The sequence below is a fragment of the Mixophyes fleayi genome, chromosome 8 (assembly GCF_038048845.1).
Source record: "Mixophyes fleayi isolate aMixFle1 chromosome 8, aMixFle1.hap1, whole genome shotgun sequence".
NCBI lineage: Eukaryota > Metazoa > Chordata > Amphibia > Anura > Limnodynastidae > Mixophyes > Mixophyes fleayi.
Window position 1 is genome coordinate 106,643,012 of NC_134409.1, and position 26,756 is coordinate 106,669,767.

The 26,756-nt window shown below is 45.7% G+C and overlaps 1 protein-coding gene across 1 annotated transcript in view; it reads left to right on the forward strand.

Moving 5' to 3' along the window:
- Positions 1 to 6,041: 6,041 nt before the first annotated feature.
- The window catches only part of LOC142099560 (inter-alpha-trypsin inhibitor heavy chain H3-like), a 122,346-nt gene continuing 101,631 nt past the window's right edge, over positions 6,042 to 26,756 (forward strand). The window contains exon 1 of the mRNA XM_075183107.1: positions 6,042 to 6,507. Within this exon, the coding sequence (XP_075039208.1) occupies positions 6,415 to 6,507 (93 nt within the window). The 5' untranslated portion in view covers positions 6,042 to 6,414. The remainder of the gene's footprint in view (positions 6,508 to 26,756) is intronic.

The following is a 26,756-nucleotide window of genomic DNA, read 5'->3' on the forward strand; positions in this document are numbered from 1 at the left end:
CCCATCCCTCTCCCTACCTCCCTCCCTTTCCTCACCCTTCCCTATCCCTTCCCTGTCCTCACCCTTCCCTCACCCTTCCCTCACTCTTCCCTCTCCGTTCCTCCCTTCCTCACCCTTCACCTCCAGTCCTTCCTCCCCTCTCCCTTCCTCCCTGTCCTCCCTCCCCTCTCCTTCCTCCCTTCTCCTCACACTTCTCTCTCCCTCCCTCCCTCACTCCTCCCTCTCCCTTTCTCCCTTCCTCCCTCCCATCTCCCTTCCCTAACCCTTCCCATTCCCTCACCCATCCCTCTCCCTTCCTTCACCCTTCCCTCTCACTTCCCTCACCCTTCCCTCTCCCTTTATCCCTTCCTCCCTTCCCTCACCCTTCCATCACCCTTCCCTCACCTTTCCCTCACCATTCCCTCTCCCTTCCCTCTCCCTTTATCCCTTCCTCCCTTCCCTCACCCTTCCATCACCCTTCCCTCTCCCTCACTTCCTCCCTCCCCTCACCCTTCCCTCTTCCTTCCTTCTCCCTTCCCTCACCCTTCCCTTCCTATTCCCTCACCCTTTCCCTCTCCCTTACCTCACCCTTCCCTATCCCTTCCCTGTCCTCACCCTTCCCTCATCCTCCCCTCTCCTTTTCCCTCACCCTTCCCTCATCCTCCCCTCACCCTTCCCTCGCCCTTCCCTCACCTCTCCTTACCTCTCCGTCTCTCCCTCCCTTCCTCTCCCTCCTTCCCTCACCCTCCCTCTCCCCTTCCTCCTTCCCTCACCTTTCCCTCTCCCTCCCTTCCCTCACCCTCCCCTCTCCCTTCCTCCCTTCCTCCCTACCCTCTCCCTTCCCTCACCCTTCCCTCTCCCTTCCTCCCATCCCTCACCCTTCCCTCTCCCTTCCTCCCTTCCCTCACCCTTCCCTTTCCCTCACTTCCTTCCCTCATCCTCCCCTCTCCTTTCCCTCACCCTACCCTCATCCTCCCCTCACCCTTCCCTCACCCTTCCCTCTTCCTTCCTCACTTCCCTCACCCTTCCTTCCCTCACCCTCCCCTCTCCCTTCCCTCACCCTTCCCTCTCCCTTTCTCCCTTCCTCCCTTCCCTCACCCTTCCCTCTCCCTTCCCTCACCCATCCCTCTCCCTTCCCTCTCCCTTTCTCCCTATCTCCCCTTCCCTCACCCTTCCATCACCCTTGCATCACCCTTCCCTCTCCCTCCCTTCCTCCCTCCCCTCACCCTTCCCTCTCCCTTCCTTCTCCCTTCCCTCACCCTTCCCTTCCTATTCCTCACTCTACCTTCCCTCACCTCAACCCTTCCATCTCCCTTCCTACCTTCCCTCACCCTTTCCTCTCCCTTCCCTCACCCTTCCCTCTCCCTACCTCCCTCCCTTTCCTCACCCTTCCCTATCCCTTCCCTGTCCTCACCCTTCCCTCATCCGTCCCCTCTCCTTTCCCCCACCCTTCCCTCATTCTCCCCTCACCCTTTCCTCTCCGTTCCTCCCTTCCTCACCCTTCCCTCTCCAATACTCCCCTCCCCTCTCCCTTCCTCCCTTCCGCTCACTCTTCCCTCTCCCTCCTCTTCCCTCAGCTGCCATCCCTCTCCCTTCCTTCACCCTTCCCTCTCACTTCCCTCACCCTTCCCTCACCCTTCCCCTCTCCCTTCCCTCTCCTTTCTCCCTTCCTCCCTTCCTCTCTCCCTCCCTTCCTCCCCTCCCCTCACCCTTCCCTCTCCCTTCCCTCTCCCTTACCTCACCCTTCCCTTCCTATTCCCTCACCCTTCCCTCTCCCTTCCCTCTCCCTTACCTCACCCTTACATCTCCCTTCCTCCTTTCCCTCACCCTTTCCTCTCCCTTCCCTCACCCTTCCCTCTCTCTACCTCCCTCCCTTTCCTCACCCTTCCCTCTCCCTTCCTCCCTCCCTTACCCTTCACTCATCCTCCCCTCTCCTTTCCCTCACCCTTCCCTCATCCTCCCCTCACCCTTCCCTCACCCTTCCCTCTCCGTTCCTCCCTTCCCTCACCCTTCCCTCTCCAATACTCCCTCCCCTCTCCCTTCCTCCCTTCCCTCACTCTTCCCTCTCCCTCCCTTCCCTCACCCATCCCTCTCCCTTCCTTCACCCTTCCCTCTCACTTCCCTCACCTTTCCCTCACCCTTCCCTCTCCCTTCCCTCTCCCTTTCTCCCTTCCTCCCTTCCCTCTCCCTCCCCTCACCCTTCCCTCTCCCTTCCTTCTCCCTTACCTCACCCTTCCCTTCCTATTCCCTCACCCTTCCCTCTCCCTTCCCTCTCCCTTACCTCACCCTTACATCTCCCTTCCTCCTTTCCCTCACCCTTTCCTCTCCCTTCCCTCACCCTTCCCTCTCTCTACCTCCCTCCCTTTCCTCACCCTTCCCTCTCCCTTCCTCCCTCCCCTTACCCTTCACTCATCCTCCCCTCCTCTTCCCTCACCCTTCCCTCATCCTCCTCCCTCACCCTTCCCTCACCCTTCCCTCTCTCCGTTCCTCCCTTCCCTCACCCTTCCATCTCCAATACTCCCTTCCCTCTCCCTTCCTCCTTCCCTCACCCTTCCCTCTCCCTCCCTTCCCTCACCCTCCCCTCTCCCTTCCCTCACCCTTCCCTCTCCCTTTCTCCCTTCCTCCCTTCCTCCCTCCCCTCTCCCTTCCCTCACCCTTCCCTCTCCCTTTCTCCCTTCCTCCCTCCCCTCACCCTTCCTCCCTTCCCTCTCCAATCCTCCCTCTCCTCTCCCTTCCTCCCTTCCCTCACCCTTCCCTCTCCCTCACTCCCTTCCCTCATCCTCCCCTCTCCTTTCCCTCACACTTCCCTCATCCTCCCCTCACCCTTCCCTCTCCCTTCCTCCCTTCCCTCACCCTTCCTCCCTTCCCTCACCCTCCCCTCTCCCTTCGCTCACCCTTCCCTCTCCCTTTCGCCCTTCCTCCCTTCCCTCTCCCTTCCCTCACTCATCCCTCTCCCTACCTCCCTCCCTTTCCTCACCCTTCCCTATCCCTTCCCTGTCCTAACCCTTCCTCACCCTTCCCTCACTCTTCCCTCTCCATTCCTCCCTTCCCTCACCCTTCTCTCTCCAATCCTCCCTCCCCTTTCCCTTCCTCCCTTCCTCCCTCCCCTCTCCCTTCCTCCCTTCCCTCACCCTTCCCTCTCCCTCCCTTCCCTCACCCTCCATTTCCCTTTCTCCCTTCCTCCCTCCCCTCTCCCTTCCCTAACCCTTCCCTTTCCTTCCATTCCCTCACCCATCTCTCTCCCTTCCTTCACCCTTCCCTCTCACTTCCCTCACCCTTCCCTCTCCCTTACTTTACCCTTCCCTTTCGACTTCCCATTTCCTCACCCATCCCTCTCCCTTCCTTCACCCTTCCCTCTCACTTCCCTCACCCTTCCCTCTCCCTTCCCTCACCTTTCCCTCACCCTTCCCTCTTCCTTCCCTCTCCCTTTCTCCCTTCCTCCCTTCCCTCACCCTTCCATCACCCTTCCCTCTCCCTCCCTTCCTCCCTCCCATCACCCTTCCCTCTCCCTTCCTTCTCCCTTCCCTCACCCTTCCCTTCCTATTCCCTCACCCTTCCCTCTCCCTTCCCTCACCCTTCCCTCTCCCTTACCTCACCCTTTCATCTCCCTTCCTCCCTTCCCTCTCCCTTCCCTCGCCCATCCCTCTCCCTACCTCCCTCCCTTTCCTCACCCTTCCCTATCCCTTCCCTGTCCTCACCCTTCCATCACCCTTCCCTCACTCTTCCCTCTCCGTTCCTCCCTCCTCACCCTTTCCTCTCCAATCCTCCCTCCCCTCTCCCTTCCTCCCTCCCCTCACCCTTCCCTCACCCTTCCCTCTCCCTTCCTCCCTCCCCTCTCCCTCCCTTCCCTCACCCTCCCCTCTCCCTCCCTTCCCTCACCCTCCCCTCTCCCTTCCTTCACCCTTCCCTCTTACTACAAGTGCTTTGGGGTGTCCCGTATTCCCCAATGTTTTACACTAGTTTTTCTGGCTGTCAAAAAAAAGTCATATTTGTCAGCAGTATCTATTTAATACAATATTTTGCACTACAAGTGCTTTGGGGTGCTCAACATTCCCCAGTGTTTTACACTAATTTTTCTGGCTGTCAAAAGTCCTATATATATATGAGAAATGAGTTGCTTCCCTGGTCTCAGAAATAAAGATTTCCTTTACCAAAATATACATAATATAAAAAATAAGTGCATTTGCAATTATATAAATAAGCGCCCTGCGCTATTTCCTTTAAATAAATTTATAGCATAAGTTATTTATAAAAGATCCAGTGACAATTAGGTTACAACAGTTCTGTAGAATACACTTCAGAATGTTATTTTAATATTTATAAACAAACTCTTTGCATCTCAACATTCATTTTTGGAATAGGGGGGCCTGAGATTCATTAAGGAAAAGTAAGCAAGTAAGACAAAACCAAGTTGCATTGGAGGGGGAGGTAAATTTAAAATGTGATGGCAGATTTATGTTTGGGGTAGGGCATGTCCTAGAGTAACTTTAAGTTCCAGTGTACACAAAAACTAACAAGTATTTGTGTGCTACATGAAAAAGCAGGCAGTATATCCTTGTATGCAAAATAATAAACTTTATAGCACCCCTTGCATTACAACATGGTTTTGTACAGAAAACATAAGTAAGAAAACTTACTCTATTTTTTGCTTAACTTTCCTTAATGATTCTATACAGTTCGTAGTCTATGTTGAACTTACTGCTTAATATCCGTAGGTGTTCGAATCTCCATATAGCAATTTTTTTGCGCTTCGTAAGAGACTTGCGAATCGATTCATTTTGGTACCTATCTGGAGATCCGTTGCTTGGTGCATCGGTCATCACCTTTCTCCCGGATTTTTACTTAAAATGCACTGCACAAGTTGCGAACAGTTTGCGCCCGCTAATGAATCAGACCCTTTGTCAGTAATGTATTTATGTCAGCTTGTTTGCTGTTGGCTGAGGTGTGTGACATCATATTTTCTTCCAGCACTTTCATGTAAAGGAAATGTATCTGGTGTGGACTTTTTTCCATTGTAAGTATGATGGGCAAATCTGAAGAATTCAGGTTATTCATATGTGCACCTCCTCCCATTTCCTCCCATACAACCCATGATTTTGCCGCACATTTCAAAGAAAATATATTGACATATTTTGAAAAGATAATTCCTCATGCCAAATCCCACATACCAAACCAAAATATCATTCACTTCCTAATTCACCCTTAGTTCTTTCTCTCCAGAAACCAAGGACGAAGTCTCTGCACTCCTTTTATCATCTCACCCTATAACCTGCTCCCTAAAACCTATTCCCTCCCACTCCCTCACCACATGCCCATCACTAGCCTGTGTCTCCAGCCTGTCTTCTCTACTGCTACATTTCCATCCTCCTTTAAACACATGCTCATCTCACCAAGAAAACATCACTCAAACCAACCTCTCTTTCCTACCTTTCTCTACCGACCTAATTTTAACCTTTCCTTTGCCTCCAAACTACTCGAGCATCTTCTGTACGACTGCCTATGTCACTTTCTCTCCTCTCTCTCCATTATTGACTTTCTGCAATCTGGCTATCGCCCCCAACATTACACTGACAACGCACTCAAAAAAGTGATCAGTTTTCTACTTGCAGCAAAATCTAAGGGTTATTCCTGTATAGTCAACTTCCTGGACCAATCTACTGCTTTTGACACTGTTGATCAGCCCTTTCTCCTGCACACTTTTCACTCCATTGGCCTTCATGATACAGTTCTTTCCTTTTTAACTTCCTACCTATCAAAAAGCTTCTTTAGTGCCTCTACTTTGGCACATTCTCCCTTGGAATTCCTTTCCACACCCAATCAGACTTTCCAACAGCCTTCAAATCTTTAAATGCTTTCTAGAAACCCATGTCTTTATAAAAGCTTTCTCCTCCCCATATCTTTACTTATGTTACTGTCATAATGCATTTCAATTTTTTCCTTGAGCATCTGGGTCTGTGAGTAGTGCCCCTGTGACCTGAGCAAGTGTGACACCCAAGGGTCATGGATATAGTTTTCCCAGAACCCAAGTGATTAAATTGAGGACTCAGAAATCCCAAGAGAAAAGAATAAGAACCAACAGGAAATGGAAAACTGTGGGTTTTACTTTAAGGCTATGTGTCTGATTAAGTCATATTCTGAATTACTGCCCTTCAAATCTGAATATTTTCGGGCTAGCTGCTGTGTGATCGAGGATTTCTGAGTTCCAAGACGGAGGCTCTGGAACTCAGAGAGAGAGGAGAAGCTTTAATATTTAGTATATTTTGTATGTCACTCGGGATCCTTTAGCAAGATTCTTCTTACTCACAAATTTAATAGGAGTGACATGCAACAAACGTATCCCTGTTGATGGGGACGTGCAATATTTGACCTTCTATTAATTACATACTTTCTGTTACTATATATACTCCGTTGTCAGACAGACAAGGCATTTCCAAAATGGGTCATTTCTTGGAGAGTTATATTTTGTTGTTTTATGTTCTGTCTTCAGTTTATGGTAACTATCTGATTGAAGGACTGAGAAACATCCAGGTCAGTATATTTGTTTTTATGTACAGTTAACATTGGAATGCAAGTTCCAGAAACACTTCCTGTTTCTGCAGAGGTGCATATAAGCATTAAACATCACGTTAGGTATAGGAACAGCAGAGAGTACAGCAGAGGGGAAAGTTTACAGAGGGAGAGGATGATACACAAGAGAGCATAAAGGTTTAACACAGAAGGAGAAGGTAGCAGAAGGGTTAACCTGTAGGGTAAGAATAAAGTAGAAGAAGTGAACTCAAGGGTAGAGGACAGTAAAAATGTAAAGAGAAAGGTTAACATATAGTGTATATAACCTTGGGATTAAGATTGGAAAAGTGTAGAGAAAAGCAGACAGGAGACAACTGGTTAACAAAACGGGGTCAGGACATCATACAGCAATAATAAGGGGGTTTACCAATACTGAATGTGATCAGGTTTTGACAATCTGTAACTTTGCAGCTGTAGCAGAACTATAAGTTCCACGATTTCTTGTCATTACTAGTTACACATTCCATAACAGCAGGGAAGCCACAGTTTGCCTATCTCTTCCCTTCAGATGTATTTCCCCTTAGATTTAAAGCCCGTCAGCCAAGTTCTCATAGTTAAGGATACATTTAATGGTCTATTTTGATTTATATTTTGAATATCTGGAGTCTACCACTGCCACTGGAGTTCCCTGAATAAGTCTCTTTTCTATAAAAATTACAGGCTACTTAACCTCAGTGAATTACAGCCCATTTGCTAGATTTAAATGCACAAGTTGAATTTTTCACACAATGCGCAATAAAATAAGAAAAATGTGACTCCCAAAGGGTTGTGGATATAGTTTTCACGTTCTCAAGTGATTAAATTGAGCACTCAGAAGTCCCAAGGGAAAAGGAAAAGAACAAGAAGAAAATGGGTAATTGAAGTTCTACTTTAGGGCTATGAGTCTTATTAAGTTAGAGTCTGAATTACTACCCCTTTGTCTCTATATATTTGCACTAGCCCAGCTGCTGAGTGATCAAGGGTTTCTGAGTTCCAAGAGAGAGGCTCCAGAGTGCAGACTGTGAGGAGAGGTTTTAAACTTTAGTATATTTTGTATCTCACTCAGAATCCTTTAACAAGATTCTTCCTACTCACAAAGTTAATATGGGTGACAAACAGCAAACGTGTCCCTGTTGATGGGGATGTGCAATATTTGACCCTCCATTAATTACTAACACATTTTCTGATACTATTTATAATACTCTGCTGTCACACAGACAAGGCATTTCCAAAATTTGTAATATCCTGAAGGGTTATATTTTGTTGTTTTACGTTCTCTCTCGGGTTAATGGTGAACATGTGATTGAAGGACTGAGAAACATCCAGGTCATTATATATGTTTATATAAACAGCAACATTAGAATACACATTCCAGAAACACTTCCTGTTTCTGCATAAGTAAAAATATGCAGATATTCTGCACATAAACATGAGACATCACATTATGTATTAGAACAGGAAATCAGAGAGTACAGCAGAGAAGCTTACAGGGAACAAGAGGGTACCCAAGAGAGCATAAGGAGTTAACGTAGACTGAGAAGAAAGCAGAGGTGTTAATCTGTAGGGAAAGAGTAAACTAGAAGAGGTGAATGCAAGGGGTCTGATTCATTAAGGAAAGTAAAGCAAAGAAAATATCTTTGCACATTTGCAAAACCATGTTGCATTGGAGGAGGAAGGTACATTTAAAATGTAATGGCAGATTTATAGTTGGGATAGGGCATGATCTAGATCAACTTTCAGGGCTAGATTTACTAAACTGCGTGTTTGAAAAAGTGGGGATGTTGCCTATAGCAACCAATCAGATTCTAGCTATCATTTTGTAGAAGGTACTAAATAAATGAAAACTAGAATCTGATTGGTTGCTATAGGCAACATCCCTACTTTTTCAAACCCGCAGCTTAGTAAATATAGCCCTCAATGTAAAAATAAAGCTATGAAGTATTTGTGTCCTACATGGAAAAAACAAACAGTATTTGACTTATATGCTGAGACGCTCTGCAGTTAGCTCCGCGTGCCGACATTTGGTAGCAGCCTGGCGTGTGTGCAAAATAGAATAATTAATTAGGTACACTCTGGGGGCCTAATTACAGTGTCCATGTTTGCTATTGGCCAGATCTGGTATTTAAGGCAGTGTGCTTGGCCTGTCTGCCGGTTATAGCGTTCATGCTGTGGATTGCTGACCTGCTCTGTGGATACTTTGCTGAACTCCTGATTAACCTCTGTTGGGACCTCGGCTTGTTCTGGACCCTGCTTGTTTTCTGATTGTCCCTGACCTCTGCCTGTATATAGGATACTCCTTCCTTACAACCTGCCCTGACCTTTTGACCTGTTCTTGACTATCCTGTTTGGACCTGTGACCCTTGGACTGTTCCTGGTTTGTCTCTTGTATTACTGTTACTCCTCCCATCTCCTGCGTATGGTTTCTGTACATAAGCTCCCACTATGCTAAGTTTAAGACAAGGGGATTTAGAGTACCTGTGAGCGTAACAAGCTGTATAGGAAAGGTGGCTGTTAAAGGCGAAGGCCTCTAATATCTGTTCTGGGAATTCATGTCAGTACCGTCAGCCGTAACAAGCATATAAAAATAATATATTAAAGAGATATAAATAAAAAATAATAATAGAAATAAAAATTCTTATAAACTTACAGTGGGTATAGTTTGAAAGTTATAATGTGTATATGTTACGGTGAAACACCGAAATTGGAGAATGTCGACTTTCACCAGTGAATGTCAACATTCACATAGTCGCTTGGTGTATGTCCGAAATATTTGTTAAATATCCTTATTTCTGACTTACACCGGTGAATGTCGACATTCACCATGCACTAATGGTGAATGTTGAACATGTTCGAGATTCATATTTCTTTCTCTGTAGTTCAGTCGCAATTGTCTTCTCGTTTACTCGCAATTAATGCATTTTACTTTTCAAGAAAAAGATCACAATCCACTCCAGTATCCATTCTGTATAAATTAGGGTATCGGAATCACTCATTCCACCAGAACACGGGATTTGACAGGAAACAACCTGTCGCCTATATGTCGGCTCCTCCCTTTTCGTCCTTCACCAGAGCATGTCTGTGATTGTCGACATACACCAGTGAGGGTCCGAATGTACAAGAATGTAATGAAATATTCGATCTTTCACCAACGTATTTGGTGTTTGTTGACATTCACTGGTGAAAGTCGACATTCTCCAATTTCGGTCTTTCACGGTAACATATATAAAAGAAACTGGATAGTACACATAAAAAATATACATATACATATATATATATATATATATATATATATATATATATAGCAGCGAATGTCTTACAGTACCTTTGGGGTTCTTTCCATGTGTGGTGAGAAAGTAGTGAGAGGCCCTTTTTTGTATTATTTAAATGCTCTCTATTATCTTTTTCAATTTTTCTTTTAGTTCTTCCTACATACCGGAGGCCACATGGATACTCCACCATTTATATTAGTCCTTTGCTGTTTCAGGACATATGATTCTGGAGTTTGATAGTTCTTCCGTTTGTATTAGATATAATTTCTATTACTGGTTTTGACACCCTGTACAATTTCTGAATTTTGACTATTTATTCTTGCTTCTTGTAGAGGAACGTATCTGTTAGTGATACTCTTGTATGATGAAGGTAATTTCCAGGTCTTCATTCTGTGTTTTTTTCTTTGTATGTTAATAATTTGTTTCTGTCCATTTCACTTTTTCTAGGGCTTCTGTCCCCTTTTTTCCTTGTTGTTCTTTCCATAAACTTAAGTTTACGGTTCTCCCCTTGGATAACAAAAGTGACTGTGTGTGTTCATCAACTTTGCGGTTTTATGTGATTCATAAGTAGCTTTCATATAACACTTCTCTACTCACTCAAGCAGCCCCTGCAAATTAAATAATTAAAAGGGAGCTGTGATCTGCGGAAAGTAAAAAAATATCTTTAGGAACTACACTGTACAAAACTATAAATGTCACATCAAAGTCCAGCCTCCTGTTCCTTTAGTACAAGTCCTTGTAGTTAAATAAATGTTTCAATTTCTTTATTTAGTAACCCTTATTTTAATCATGATAGTGAGTGAAAATTGTGGGCCCGATTCTTCAAGGAACATAAATGACGATTTTGTGCATATAATCCGCAGATTTGATCTGCGCATGCCCAGAACCGGAACGTACGTGACTTAATGTAGCAACGTTCAATTCATCTTCGTACGCAAAGAACATTTACTACAGCTTATGATTTCTGGGAGGGAACGGGGCGGAAAAGGGGCATTTACCCACAGTCAATGTACCATAATGGAGTGCCAAACTCAAGCACACATAGCCATGTCCAATTCAAGCTTTGGACATCTGAAAGGTACTTGTTTTTCTACAGTATCTCTTGCTCCAGCTAGAGGGCTGGTCTAAATCCTGATTACTAGTGATGATAGTCGCAAATGCATGCTATAACATGTGTTTGCAATCAGGAGCAACTATAAAAATATATTTTGTGTTCAGTAGACAATAAGAACTTCCTAATAAATGTATTTCATGGAAAAAAATTAGATATAAAAAAGCTTATTTGATTAAACTGTTTTATCACTAATGCCTATATTTTTAACAGGTAACATTAATTGAACAGGTTTTTTTTCTGTGCGTCCTTCTGCGAATTTATATTCAACATTCAGTTGCACTTTGTTTTGTTATTTGTACTTTCCGATATGCCGTGTCCTGTTTTCTCCTATGCACTATGCATGGTGCTGCGGACCCTTTGTGGATCCATTTAAATAAAAGATAATAATAATGATAACACATAGGTATTGGACATATCCTGCAATGTCTCCTTGTTGAATTTAGGTGTGCGTATGCCCGAATTCCAAGCACGTTGCACTCAATATGCGTGTCTTGATGAATCAGAACCTGTCACATCATAATGCTTGAAGTGCACCTTAAAAACAGTATTCTCTGCTGAAGTGCAACATGGAGGTGCAAAATGAGTCTCATTACTTCATCTGAATCTTCTTGTGACCTCAGTCTTGATTTTGCAGGGCTGGCATTGTTAAAAGTAATTACTAAATTATGAAAAATGGACAGCATGCTCCCTTCCACAAATCTTTAACAGTCACCAGCCTGGGCTAGTGTCCACTGTAACAAGGAAGCCATGAACAATGAGTCCCATTGCCAAGGTTAAAATTGGGCAAAGGTTGTTGGGTGCAGGACTGGTGACTCCGTCAAGGGGGAAAAAAGTACTGGGGATCATCTTGATACATCTGGGCTGTGGTGACCAGGATAATTGAACCCCTGGTGTGCAGTCCATTTTACAGTACATTCATTAAGAAGTTAAGATTTGTGTGCAGTGGCCATTTCAATAGCTGATATGATGAACTAATGATAGAAAAGATGGCCAGAATGGTTAAATCACACTAAGTTACTCAGTGATAGAATGCCAGCTAACTCATATGCACTCAGCACCATCTGCTATAAGTAGAATTGGAGGCTACTGAGCACCGATGAGTTGCCAGTGTTCACAGCACCCTCTTGGCAGACAGTGTTATGGTGTTATTTGTACCAATAAGTTTGCTCCTAAATAAGTGACATAAGTAATATTATATTTTTACAACACCCCTTTTCCCCAGAGTGTCTTTGGGAGATTTGTGTTTTTCTCTTTCTTCACTAAATAGGAAAGTTCACCTTGATATCTTCTATGCAGTGACTCCACCTTCAGGATTTAGTAGTTTCTTTTTTTTGGCAATGTTGAGTGAATCTGCAGCACCAGAGGGGGATTAAGGAAACCTCTGCTCACCTACTTACGTTCTCAGACACGCCAATGAAATCTCAAAACTCCAAACTGGTCTTTAGAAGCCACACTGGCATGTTTATTTGCTGAAACGTGGACTACTGAACTTTTTAATCTAATTTTATTAATAAAAATATACTTCACTGTAGAAATGGTTAATCTAGATATATATATATATATATAACAAAATAAAGAATTTACGCTTCAGACAAGGATTGACAGAGCAATAGGCTAAGATAGCAGCTAAATATATATGAATAACTAAAACCACATGTGACTGGATCACTTATAAATAACATCTGGTATAAATTTATTTAAAGGAAATAGCGCAGGGGGCTTATTTATATAATTGCACATGCACTTATTTTTGATGTTGTTTATATTTTGGTAAGGGAAATCTTTACTTTCTTAGACCAGGGTAAGAAAATTTGTTTTTTCTGTTTTAACCTTTCTAGAGGAAATGTATTATTTCTTAAGGTATATATCTGATACAATAAGCCTTTGTGGATGGAAGTCTTTTGTGTATTGTAATGTGGGGAACTGGCTTGTTTGAGGTTTGTGAAGTTCTGTGGGAATGTGTATTCTGAACTGTGTGAAGAAATGCCCCATATGTTAATTAGATTGTCGGAATGCCTAGGTGGAGTTGGTGATATCAGCAGTTGGCGCTACTGAGTCGAGGAGTCTAACATGCCCCTAGTTTTCACCAGGGCCCCCCGCAAGAAGGTGAGGACTTCGCTGCAAGGGACGTGCAGGCCGCTGCCCTCAGTATCAGTCAGCTGGCCAGGTAACAATTGAGGCAGCGGTGATGGCCCACCAGGATGCAGGATGGAAGAATAGTCAGCAAGCCGGGTCAGAACTAGAGATACGAATATAGCCAAATCAGAAGCAGGAGAATGGTCAAGAAGCCGGATCAGAACCAATATTCACTCTAAGCTAAAATCAGGAACCAAAGGAGAAGTCAGGCACAAGCCGAGGTCAGAATCCAATAAACAGTAACACAGGAACTAACACTGGAGCAAGGCTGAAGACCAAATACTCTGGCAAGCAAATGGCCTCAGTGAGTTCCTTAAATAGAGGAGAGGGATCCCTGATAGGTGCATAAACCGGTGGGAAAACAGCAGCCAATCATTGGCTAGTCGCAGGGCGATGGAGAATGGAATCTTGCGCATGCGTACTGATGGCAAATGTAAACAGCGTTATGTTGCTAAGTAATGGTTGCCAAGCTCGGCGTACGCATGCGAATAGAACAGCAAGCGTATCTAAGCAGCGGGATGCCGATTCAGCAAGGAGACAGGCGTCCATCTAGAGGCAGATACAAGACGGCGCCTGACATAGATCTTTTGATGTGTGAAGGTCCAACATTGAAGGCAGGACATCACAGCATTTCTAGAATTTCATAGATAAGTGTAAATATTGTTGGATTTGCAATGCATGTAAATCCATGTTTTGGTAAACAAGTTACATCCTGATTCTAAAAATAGCTCAGACTTCAAGGGGGCTGGCTTATCCAGTGAGGCTGTGTTCAAATGTGTACAAAAACAGCACTGTTTTGTATTAAAAGTTGCTATTCTTGTTTCATCTGACCTGATCACTGATACCTTTAACCAGTGAGGAGCAAATAAACATCATTGCTTCAAAGATATGCTTGAAAATATCTTCCATGCTAAAAATCCTGTGACCTACAGATTAGACCCAAAATCTAATCTGTTCCCAACTGTTTCTGAGGTTTGGACCTAGCTTTTCTGGTGCCACCGCTCTGCCTGCTATCCTGCAGCTCTGGTCAGTGTGATAGGCCAGGGGGATCCATCCACATCAACCCTGATCCATAGTAAGAGGTCAGGAGTACAAGCCCAGGTACACCAGCAAGCGGGTACCCTAGCAATGACAGTTACCCAGAAGAAGCCTGGTACTGGATGCCGGATAAGGAGTCCAGTGGTGGCAGCATTGTAAGCCCCTCCTACTGTGGCAAGTGGGGGCACTTGGGATAACGTAAGGGAACGGTGGCAAAGTAAGCTCAGCCGGTTCCCAGCAGCAACAGACAGGGTGGCATAGGCGGTCCATCCTGTCACACCACAATTTGTACGTTTTCCCTCTTCTATGCTCACACTAAGAGGTACCTTCCCCACTTATCTATGAGTTGGCTGAAAGCATATACAAACTCAAATCACATAAAAAACTTTCTAAGATAATACACTATTATCACATTCAACCATGCTTTAAGCAGAGTAATAGAAAACATGCAATATATTGTGAGAAAACAGATATGAATGTTCACGTCTTTAGTATTTGTGACAAAGGTGTCTGTTCTTATTGGTTGTTTCTGGATTGGAAATGCACAAATACAAAATGTACGATTAAACCAATAACACAGTTCCTCTGGGTCACTTAGCTGCCAAAGCACATATTATCTTCTCCCGGTAAAACATTTTTCCTGGATATTTTACAAACAACGCCCTTTCTATTTCACATAAGGTAAATCTAACCTAAATGCAGAGGCATGTGTAATAAATGAGGAATGTTCACTCCTTTTTACTGTGATGCTGCAACTCACTGTCTCTTTCACTTTAACTTGTGTCACATTTCACACTTGTTATGTTCCCACTGAAATAGATATGCTTTTAGTGGTTTTATCACTCTTTCTCTTTAGTATCTCAGTTCCAAAGTTCCTATCTAAATCTCCCTGCACAACACCCTTGATACTAAAGCATAGTCCTGCAAAAGGGTTTTTACAAATAAATCTTCAGGTCTTCCCACCAGTTCCCTGTCTAACTAACAACAACAAAAGACTCAGTCCTTTCGAGTGTATAGCCTAGAAATTGGTTGCTACTTACTTAACTGGTCTCCAACTTCCACTTGCAGCAGGCACCCACTTCCACTCCACGCCAAACAATCTGTTTATCAGACGCCGTCCCCGCGCCTCCTCGCTAAGCAGGGATGGACGTCTGCTTTCGTCGGAGCGCCCCGTTGCTAAGCAATGGGGGCGCTTCTTCCGGTGGCGTGGTGCGCATGCGCGCCCGTCGCCATAGCAACGGGACGCACTGTTGAACTTCCTGTCGTCGGTCAGCGCTTCTGACCGCCGAACCACTGCCCACCAATGAGGGATGACCACTTCCTATAAATAACCTGCTCTGACACCACTAGGGTGCCAGAGCAACTAGTTATCTAGCCTCTAGCGTTACCAGTTATATATTATATATATCCTGTCTGATTCTCGTTACCGACTCGGCTCTCTGACCTCGCCTTTGGATCCTCCTATTTGTCCTGCATTGTATTCTCCGGTTTGACCTCGGCCTGTTGACTAGTCTTCGCTTCCTGATTTCGTACCTTATCTGCCCGTTTGGTTCCTGACTCCAGCCTGTACGAACACGAATATCTCCGCCATCTCGCAAGTAGCTACCTGGGAGGGCCGCGACCTGCACGTCATTCGCCGCAAAGTCCAAACTTCCTTGCGTGGGTCCCTGGTGAAAACCGGTGGCGTGTTAGACTCCGCGCCTCCTTGTGTAGTCGTGCCAATACTTGCAGGTGCTGATACCTTCCTCGTGAAAGCTTGCTCTGGCCATGTCAACCGAAACACCTGGCGAACCATCTGCTCGAGACCTTCTACTCCACCTGGCTCACAGAGTTGAAAAACAGGAGTCCAAGCAGGTGCAGTTGCTTCAATGTATTCAAGGAGTCGCAGCGTGCCTCGAGTCCCTTCAGGCTTCAGTGACATCTGCTCAGGCCGTTCCCGTGATGACTTCGGTTGCCGCTGCAACCTTATCTTCTCCTGTTGTGGCGTCCTCCGCTTCATTAAAACTTCCCCCGCCAGACAAGTTTGATGGGGAGTCCAAGAGATGCAGAGGATTCCTAAATCAGTGTCTTATCCACTTTGAGTGTAATCCAGCATCCTTTCCCTCGGAACGCATAAAGGTGGCCTTCATTATATCCCTATTGTCCGGACAAGCTCTAGCCTGGGCCTCTCCCCTGTGGGAACGGAATGACCCAATGTTGTCTAACGCCTCTTCCTTTATCGAGGCCTTCCAAAAAGTTTTTGATGAGCCCGGTCGCGTATCTTCAGCTGCCTCCAGTCTCGTAAACCTCCGCCAGGGATCTCTGACAGTTGGTCAGTACGCAATTCAGTTCCGCACCCTGTCCCCCGAGCTCAGATGGAACAATGAAGCTTTAGTAGCGACATTTTGGCAAGGACTGGCAGATCGAGTCAAAGATGAATTAACCTCACGAGAACTTCCTGCGGATCTGGACTCCCTGATCTCTCTATGCAATCGCATAGATCTACGCTTTCGGGAGCGTACTCTGGAACTTTCCGCCACCAGACGGACTTCTACTCGCCTTGCTCCCCTGTTCCAGAACCCTGCTCCTTTGGAGGAACCAATGCAAATCGGCCGTTCCCGGCTATCCCTGAAGAACGTCAGCAATGCTTCAAGCAAAATCTTTGTTTATACTGCAGGGATCCTGGTCATGTTATATCTTCCTGCACCAAGAGACCTGGAAATGCCCCCTCCTAGTCGGTGGCAGGGAGGCCGACTTAGGAGTTGGGGTTACTACTCCCTAATCTGCTTCTGGCACTGATTGCCTCATGCCCATCTTCTTGGATACTCCTGTCAGCCCCTTTGAGACCTTAGCCTTTGTGGATTCTGGCTCTGCCGGGAAATTCATCTCTGCCACACTGGCATCGCAACTCCAATTATCTACACTAAAATTGCCTCAGCCGTTATTTCTCACCGTGGTGGATGGGAATCGGATCTCTAACGGGTCGGTTTCCCATATCGGCTCTCCTATTCGGCTGACGGTAGGGGTGCTACATTCTGAAGTCATTGAGCTCTTGGTTCTCCCTTGCTCTGTGAATGCAGTCATTCTAGGATTACCTTGGCTCAAGCTTCATTCATCCCAATTTGATTGGAATCGTGCGATGGTTACCTCTTGGGGCTCCCGATGCTTCAATTCCTGCTTGTCTGGCCTAAAACCTGGCCAGTCCTCTTTCCCTTATCATTTGACGTCTCCTCAAATTGATTTACCATCTCCATAGAGACCCTTCCTCCTCACCGCCCCTGGGATTGCGCTATCGAACTACTACCAGATAAACCGCTCCCTAAAGACAGAATCTATCCATTATCTCTACCCGAGAATTCTGCTATGGCTTCTTATATATCTGAGAATCTACAGCGTGGGTTCATCAGGAAGTCTACCTCTCCCACTGGCGCAGGATTTTTCTTTGTTGAAAAAAAGGATGGCACCTTACGTCCTTGTATTGATTACCGGCGATTGAATGCCATCACCATCAAAAACAGATACCCGTTGCCACTTATCTCTGAACTCTTTGACAGGATCGCTGGATCAAAGATCTTGACTAAACTGGACCTGCGGGGGGGGACGTATAATCTCATTCGTATACGCCCAGGAGACGAGTGGAAGACCGCTTTCTGTACTAAAGAAGGTCACTTTAAATATCTAGTTATGCCCTTCGGATTGCTCCTGCTTTTTTCCTGTCTTTTATTAACGAGATTTTCAAGACCTCCTCTACGTTTCGGTGGTAGCTTACCTAGACGACATCTTAATCTTCTCCTCTGACTTGGTCAACCATTGTTGTCATGTAAGAGAGGTCCTATCCCGCTTACGCGCTAATAAGCTATACTGCAAGCTCGAAAAGTGTGTTTTCGAGGTGCCACAGATTCCCTTCCTGGGCTACATTGTGTCGGGAGCCGGTCTGCAGATGGATCCTGTAAAGTTATCTGCGATTCTGAAGTGGCCAAGACCTATGGGACTAAAAGCTATTCAGAGATTTATTGGCTTTGCCAACTACTACCGACAGTTCATACCACAATTCTCCTCCATCATCACGCCCATCACCGCCCTGACCAGAAGGTCAGCTAACCCTCAGGTTTGGTCTCCGGAGGCTGTCTCCGCCTTTGAAGTACTTAAGAAAGCCTTCTCTTCTGCTTCTGTGCTTGCTCAGCCCGATCAGAACAGACCATTCCTAGTCGAAGTTGATGCTTCCTCAGTTGGTGTCGGGGCAGTTCTGTCGCAGGAGTCTATTTCTGGGAAACTACTCCCCTGTGGTTTCTTCCCTAGGAGGTTCTCCCCCTCCGAGTCTAACTACGGCATTGCAGATAAAGAGTTACTAGCAGTGAAATCTGCGCTTGAGGATTGGCGTTATCTTCTGGAGGGCGCTCTCTACCCGGTTACTGTCTTTACCGATCACAAGAACCTCATCTACCTTCGGTATGCCCAGTGTCTAAATCCCCGTCAAGCCAGATGGTCCTCATTTTTTGCTCGGTTCAATCTAAAACTCACCTACCGTGCTGGTACTCTGAATTCCAAGGCTGATGCTCTCTCTCGCTCTTTTGACATCTCCGATACTCCACCTATGGTTGAACCTCCACCAGTCATAGAAACTTCATGTATTGTGGCTATCACTCGTACACCCCCTGTCGGTTGCTCCTTTCTGGAACCACACCTACGCCTGAAGGCGCTGCGTTGGGCACATGTCTCTAAATTTGCTGGTCATGCCGGTACGGAGAAGATCCTCTCGCTGCTATCTCGCCATTATTGGTGGCCAACTGTCCGTACAGATGTTCTGGAGTTCGTAGCCTCTTGCACTACCTGTGCCCAGAATAAGGTACCTAGGCAACTTCCCGCAGAACTGTTACAACCTCTTCCGATTCCTGATCATCCATGGTCTAGCATCTCGATGGACTTCATCACTGATTTGCCTCCCAGCAGTGGCTTCAACACCATTTGGGTCACAGTGGACAGATTCTCCAAGATGGCCCATTTTGTTCCACTAAAAGGTCTTCCATCTGCATCCAAATTAGCACAAGTCTTTATCAAGGAGATCTTTCGCCTCCACGGTTTTCCTCAGGAGATAATATCTGACCGTGGCGTCCAGTTCATTTCTCGCTTCTGGAGGGCCTTTTGCAAAGATCTAGGTATTGCCCTTAAATTCTCCTCTGGGTATTACCCACAGACCAATGGCCAGACAGAGCGGGTAAATCAAGACTTAGAATTATTTCTCCGCTGCTTTTCCTCACACAACCAGTCCAATTGGAGTCTTCTGCTGCCTTGTGCTGAATTTGCCCATAACAATCATAGTCATTCTTATTCTGGATATTCTCCCTTCTTCACTGTGTATGGGACCCATCCTATTCTCCCCACGTTTTCTTCCCCATCTCCCACAGTTCCTACCGCCCATGCCATGACTCAAGATATGGCTAAACTATGGGTTTCCACGAAGCAGAACCTTCTAAAGTCCGGACGTCATTATAAATCTTCCGCTGATCACCATAGAAGACTTGTGCCGGTCCTCCAGGTTGGGGACAAGGTGTGGTTGTCCACTCAGAATCTGAGACTACGGATTCACTCCATGAAACTGGCACCCCGCTTTATTGGTCCTTTTTCGGTGATTCAAGTGATTAACCCAGTTACTGTTAGACTCCAACTGCCTCCTGCGCTGAAGATCCATAACACCTTCCATATCTCCCTCCTTAAACCCCTGGTACTCAACAAATTTTCTCATGCCACTTCTGTTCCTCAAGCTATTCCAACCACTATGGGGGATGAATATGAGGTTAGTAAGGTCCTTGCTGAACGCAAATTCCGAGGACGTTTTCAGTACCTGGTGCATTGGAGGGGCTTCGGACCGGAGGAGAGGTCTTGGGTTTTTAAAGAAGACTTGCATGCTCCACGATTGTTAGCCGCCTTCCATAAGCGGCGCTCATTATCCGATGTTTCCCCCAATTGTGAGGAGGGGGGTACTATCAGACGCCGTCCCCGCGCCTCCTCGCTAAGCAGGGACGGACGTCTGCTTTCGTCGGAGCTCCCCGTTGCTAAGCAACGGGGACGCTTCTTCCGGCGGCGTGGTGCGCATGCGTGCCCGTCACCATAGCAACGGGACGCGCTGTTGAACTTCCTGTCGGCGGTCAGCGCGTCTGACCGCCGAACCACTGCCCACCAATGAGGGATGGCCACTTCCTATAAATAACCTGCTCTGACACCACTAGGGTGCCAGAGCAACTAGTTATCTAGCCTCCAGCGTTACCAGTTATATATTATATATATCCTGTCAGATTCTCGTTACCGACCCGGCTCTCTGACCTCGCTTTTGGATCCTCCTATTTGTCCTGCATTGTATTCTCCGGTTTGACCTCGGCCTGTTGACTATTCTTCGCTTCCTGATTTGGTACCTTATCTGTCCGTTTGGTTCCTGACTCCAGCCTGTACGACCACAAATATCTCCGCCATCTCGAAAGTAGCTACCTGGGAGGGCCGCGACCTGCACATCGTCCGCCGCGAATTCCAAACTTTGTTTGCGTGGCTCCCTGGTGAAAACCGGCGGTGTGTAAGACTCCGCTCCTCCTTGTGTAGTCGTGCCAATACTTGCAGGTGTTGATACCTTCTTTTTGACACTGTTTCTCTTTCTCTTCACCTCTTCCTCTAATCTCCTGCTCCCTCCCCCTGGTACTTCAGTAACCAGCTCGGCTTCTCTGCTCAGACTCTTTCGCCTTCTCTCTCTGTCTCTTGTCTCTTTGCATGGCTCACACTGGTTCCTTTCTCCAGTTGCAAGCTTCACCCACCTTCTTCTTCCCAGCATGAAATGCTCTCTTTCCCGCTCTGCATCATCTATGTGCAACTCTGAACGGCAACTCACACTTTTAAGTGTATCGGGAGATGTAGTCCACTGCCATCAATGCAGCATTCAAGTGCGCAAGCGTGTACTGTCCGGGACGCCGACACTACATATACATCAGATATCTATCAGATTATTACATATTAAACTACATATGAATGATGAATATGTATTCTGCCAACAATACAATTAACCATGAACTGTTTGAGGGTTTACGATATTTAGATGACATGTAAACAGGGCCGGACTGGGACTAAAAATCAGCCCTGGCATTTCAAGCATATAGGCCCATCTCTGTTGATGAGCATGGAAAAAACTGGGTGCCGCTAAGGGCGTGGCCACATTATGTTGGGGGCGTGGTCAAGATGGGGCATTGATACATACATTACATACATTATAATAAAACATTACATTTATCAGGCCCTCCCTATCATGCCACCCCTCCACCCCAGAAGAACATTACAACACCCCCAGTCCACTGTACTTATCTATGCTTCTGATGCTGCTGACATACATCAGGATGGAAACTTCCTGTAGAGTGAGCAGGGAAACTCTTAGGGCTAGATTTACTATCAGGCGTGTTTGTAAATCCGCCGACTTTCGGCGGATTTGGCGGCGGTTTAGCCATCGCCGGATTTACTAAGGCTAAACCCGCCGTCCAAACGGGCAAAAATGATGTTTCCAAACCCGCCTCTGTATACATCGCCATGACGGTTTCAACAATGTTCAACATACAAACAGCCGGATTTACTATTAGGGGGTTTATAAAGCCGCCGGAAAACCGCCATTCAAAAGACCAAAATGAAAGCGCTGCTTGTGAGCGGCGTGATGGTTCAAACAGTGTGCTGTTTCAGGTATTTTGCCAATCAGACCATAAGAGAAAGGCCTATTTCATGTCCAATGATTGCTCCATTAGGACTGTGTATAGAAAATGGGCAAAGTGTCATGAAATTTCAGGCTACTGTTTTTTTTTTTTCCATTATTTTTTCACCCAGTATGATTGCATAGTAAAATCTCATTTCACCTTTCCTTTTCTAGTTGTTTTGTACTTTCCAAAAAACCACTAGAATACTGTTGCCTCAAAGAAACTAGGATGGGAATTGTTGCATTACATAGTTAACCCTTATTTTAATGCTAATGCAATCCACATGTGAAAAATGTTTTTTCTGCCTGAAGCAATCACAGACAATCACCGTCTATTGCCCAGCAGTTAATCATGATGCTTACAAAAAGGGCCCCTCATTATTTGGCAGGTGTGGGTTTGTTGGAGAATGGCTTTTGCAGGTAATGTGGTGCATTCTTGCCAGTGTATGTTTGCAGCTTTTTACCTGATGGAGGCAGAAAGGCGCCAGGAGGAGGAGGATGAACAGCAGTTGGCATCTGTTCCGCGGAGCCTGCAAAGACCCCGCACTCCACGTGCATTTTCAGTGCGTTTGAATCTGGAGTCTTTGGCTGATGTGGAGGTAGTACAAATGTTTCGCCTCAATCGTACTAACCTCATGGCACTGTATGAGCAAGTGAAGGATGATTTGGAGCCTACAACCAGCCGCTCTAATGCAGTGTCAGGACTACACAAACTACTGTGTGCAGTTCACTTTTTGGCAACAGGTTCCTTTCAATCTGTGTCCTCCAGAGTGATTGGCATAACGCAGCCGACATTTTCAAGGCATTTTGGACAGGTTTTAGGTGCCCTTAAAAGAGTGTGCCCTAGCTATATCAGCTTCCCCAGACAGGAGTCACAGTGGCATGAGCTCAAGGGAGCTTTCTATAGGGTCGCAGGTATCCCTAATGTAATGGGTGCAATAGATTGCACTCATATTGCCCTGAGACCACCTCACCACAGGGCAGAGGTTTTTGTTAATCGCCATCATTACCACTCCCTGAATGTGCAGGTTGTCTGCGATGCTAACCAGCGTATATTGAGTGTTGTTGCAGGCTATCCTGGGTCATGTCATGATGCCTTTATCCTGAGACAGTCTACCCTTTATGCCAAATTTGAAAGTGGTGAAATGCCGGAGGGATGGCTTTTGGGTATGTACTTTGCATGTTTTATATATCCCTTATCCTTGCTCAAATGGACTCACATATGCTAACTGCTGTACAACATGCTCAAAGTAAATGGGAGCTAACATTTTACTTTTATTGCAGGAGATTCAGGATATGGGTGTCGCTCCTGGCTCATGACTCCTCTGCTGCATCCTCAGACTCCTGCACAGCACCAATACAATGAGGCACACATAACCACTAGAGGTATCATAGAACGTACGTTTGGACTCTTGAAAACCAGGTTCAGGTGCCTTGATAAATCTGGTGGGGTGCTTATGTATGCACCTGAAAAGGTATCTGAGATTGTCCTGGCTTGCTGTCTGCTGCATAACCTGGCTTTACATCAACTTACCCCACCGATTATTGCAGTAGACAGTGAAGAAGAAGGGGTACGTGTCACATCTGGTGATGTGCAGAGCACAGAGGGCGGAAGGGAGATTAGAGACCGTCTAATTACAAACTACTTTACGTGTAAGTACATAGTATGAAAAACATTTTTTGCTCAAAAATGTGTTTTATGTGAGTGCAATTTTAGTATTTTATTGTAAATTTTTTGTACATTGGAACCTTTAAAAACAGGATAGTGTGTACTCCTCATGTGGTAAATATGAACATCCCTGGAATGTGACAGTCAGAGGTCAATGTTTACATGAAATTAGTGCATAGTTGTTAAAAAATCAGAATACTCTTGTTTAATGTGCAGAAAAGAAAGACTGACACAATAGAAATTTAACTGCATTTATTGCAGAACACAATAAATAAAAACGTATAATCGTTATAGAAACTTGACAAAACATTAATAAATAACAAACATTGTGCTAGCGATGTCTTTTTGCAGGCATATCGCTATGCTTGGTGCCACTCTCTCCCCTCCCTCGCCCACCCCTGGTGCGAGCACCTCTCCTTGGAGGAGTACTCTGTAGAGATGTGGTAGGCGTGCTAGCGGCACTGGTGGAGGCCGATGAAAAAGGGGCCGGCAAGCGGGCAATCAGTTCCTGCTGGAGTTGGCCTGCCAGCCGGATAACGTTGGCATTCCCCTCGCGAATGGAGGAATGCATGGCGTCCACAGACCCAGACATTTGGGCCAGCTGCACATTTGTCTGCTCCAAAGCGCTCGCCAGCCGGTTTATTGCAGCAGGGATTTGGCTCGTGGAGCGGTGTATTCGCCTCAACTGGGCCGCAATTTGTGACATGTGCCCAGTTTGCCTGTCCATGAATAATGTCTGTTGCTGCTGGAATGCGCCAATAGACAGCGCCATTTCTCTGGCTGGGTCCATAGGTGCAGGTGCAGGTTGCTGGTGTGATGGTTCAGCAGGGCCAGGTGAAACTTCCTGGAGGCCAGACACAGGGGCATCCACTGTTACCAGGGTGATGGTTGTTAGATCCTCTGGCTCAGGGGACATTTCCAGGGACTCCGCCTGAGGTGGCTGGTATGAAGAGGGCCCTGTGTATGAAAAATGACGGTAAGTATATAGTATATAATATGTTTGTATATTGCATTCTGAACACTGGATAGGAAAGAATAATCTTTAGCAACTACAGATTCTTTCACAATGTTTGCATTCCTGATTTCTAGTCCTATGCTACCTGCTTACGGATGCACTTATTATCCTTTTAATACCCATTATCATTAGGACTGTGTAGTACATGCTGGGTTATTTTGACTAAAGTGCATGCTATCAAAAGTGGAGATGTTGCCTATAGCAACCAATCAGATTTTAGCTGTCATTTTGTTGAATGCAATAAATAAAGTAAAGGTATATTCTGATGGGTTTCTATAGGCAACATATCAGTTGAGTAAAATGTAGCCCTAACTTCTCATTGCAAACAATAAAAAGAAAAAAAAAAACAACATTGACAGCAACATTTGCACAGAAAATCAAGTAACTCCATTATTTCTCTCCTAAACAGAAATCACGCACCTGCTTGCTCGTCTGTGCCCGAATCTCTCGCTGAAGGTGGAGGTGTAGGTCTGGCACTGGGACTGAACTGCGGTCCTGGCGATTCTGGATATATTAGAAAAAGCATACAATGTATTTCCAGAAAAAAAAAATAATCAAAATATACTGTTTATTGCACAAATGTGTTTTCAATTTTTTTTTTTTTCTATGAGAAAAAAAAACCTTTACAAACTATTAGAGGCAAATATACACTTTGAAAAAGAAAACAAAAAATAAAAAAAAAAACGTTTGCAAAGAGAAAAGCAGTTTTAAAAAGAGAAAAGCAGTTTTAAAAAGAGAAAAGCAGTTTTAAAAAGAGAAAAGCAGTTTTAAAAAGAGAAAAGCAGTTAAAATACTGTTAGGGTAAAAAAAACAAATAACTCACCAACTACTTGGCCAAAAGAGGGCGAGTCGGTGTCCTGGACATTTATGCCCTCTACAATTTCTGCCGGCATTATCTGGCGCAGCTCCTCCTCGTACGTGGTGTACTCCATACGAAGTGGGGGGCCACCACCCGTGCGCCTTGTGGACCTCCTTTCCTGGGCCATTTTTTCCTTCAACCTCCTCTTAATGTCCGAAAATCTCTTGCGGCAGTGCGCCACTGTCCTCTTTAGTGGGCCCACCGCGTTAACAGCGTCGCACACTCTCCCCCACAATTGGTGGCGCCGCCTTAGCGGAGTCCGGGCTGCCAGGTTCCCCAAGATCACCTCGTAGCAGGGAATGATATTGTGCACCAACACACAATTCTCATCATGTGAGAAGCGCACATTCCTCCCTGTCTTGGTCTTCCTGCTCTGTCCTGTCTCCTCAACCTCTCCCTCTCCCTCCTCTGACCCCTCAACCTCCATCTCCCTCTCCTCAGCCTCTGCTCCCCTCCTATCTCTGGACATTTTTACCCAGAAGACAGAAAAACACAAAACACTGAAGGACTTACAAACACAAAGAACAAACTACACTACCTACAGACACACTCTCCACACAGTCACACACAAGTAACACAGACAGAGGACAAGTCAAATACAAAAAATACAAGACAGAAAATAAATGAGAAAATAAATGTACAAAACAGGAAAAAACCACAGGACTACTCACACTTCAATCAGATATCGCTCCACCAATCCACCAAACACCAACTCTCAGCAAACCACTATCCTCCAAACTCCTCTCACAAAACTCCTCTAAACCCTATCAGAGAAAAAAGTGTCAGGCCAGTGGTTTATATAGGGCTTGTGATGTCAAATCTCCTGAGTTTGAAAATAGCCAATAGTAACAGGCCAGGAGACAGGTGTAATTTTCAAAAAAACCGCCTTTACACAAAAGCGCCGTCATTTAAAGCAAAAGCGCCATGTTCTATTCAAAGCCGCCGGCGGCTTTGAGCATTACATCCCGCCGTTACATCGCCGGCGGCTTCAAATTGAAGCTGAAATGCGCCCATTAGTAAATCCGGCTGTTTGCAATGCAAACACGCCGGAAAACCGCCGCGATGCATGGCGGTTTGAAGCCGCCATGCATCACGCCTGATAGTAAATCTAGCCCTTAGTCTCACAAGATTAATAAATCTCATGAGACTTAGAGCTCCTCGGCTTGCTCTGCAGGCTGTGTCCTATCCAGGGACTGGGAGTAGCTATCCGCTCCCTCCTGCTAACCAGAGCTGGACTTAGTCTCAGGGGGCCCTAGGCACTTAAGACAGGGGGCTCCTATGATGTAATATGGTTATTAGACACATTTTCAACAAGTACATAGGCAATACTGTGAGCACTACTATTAGGTGCACACAGTTCTGCCTTCACAAGCAGTACAATGTGAAGTAGGACATACCTCCCAACTGTCCTTGCACTCAGACCAAATCCTGACTA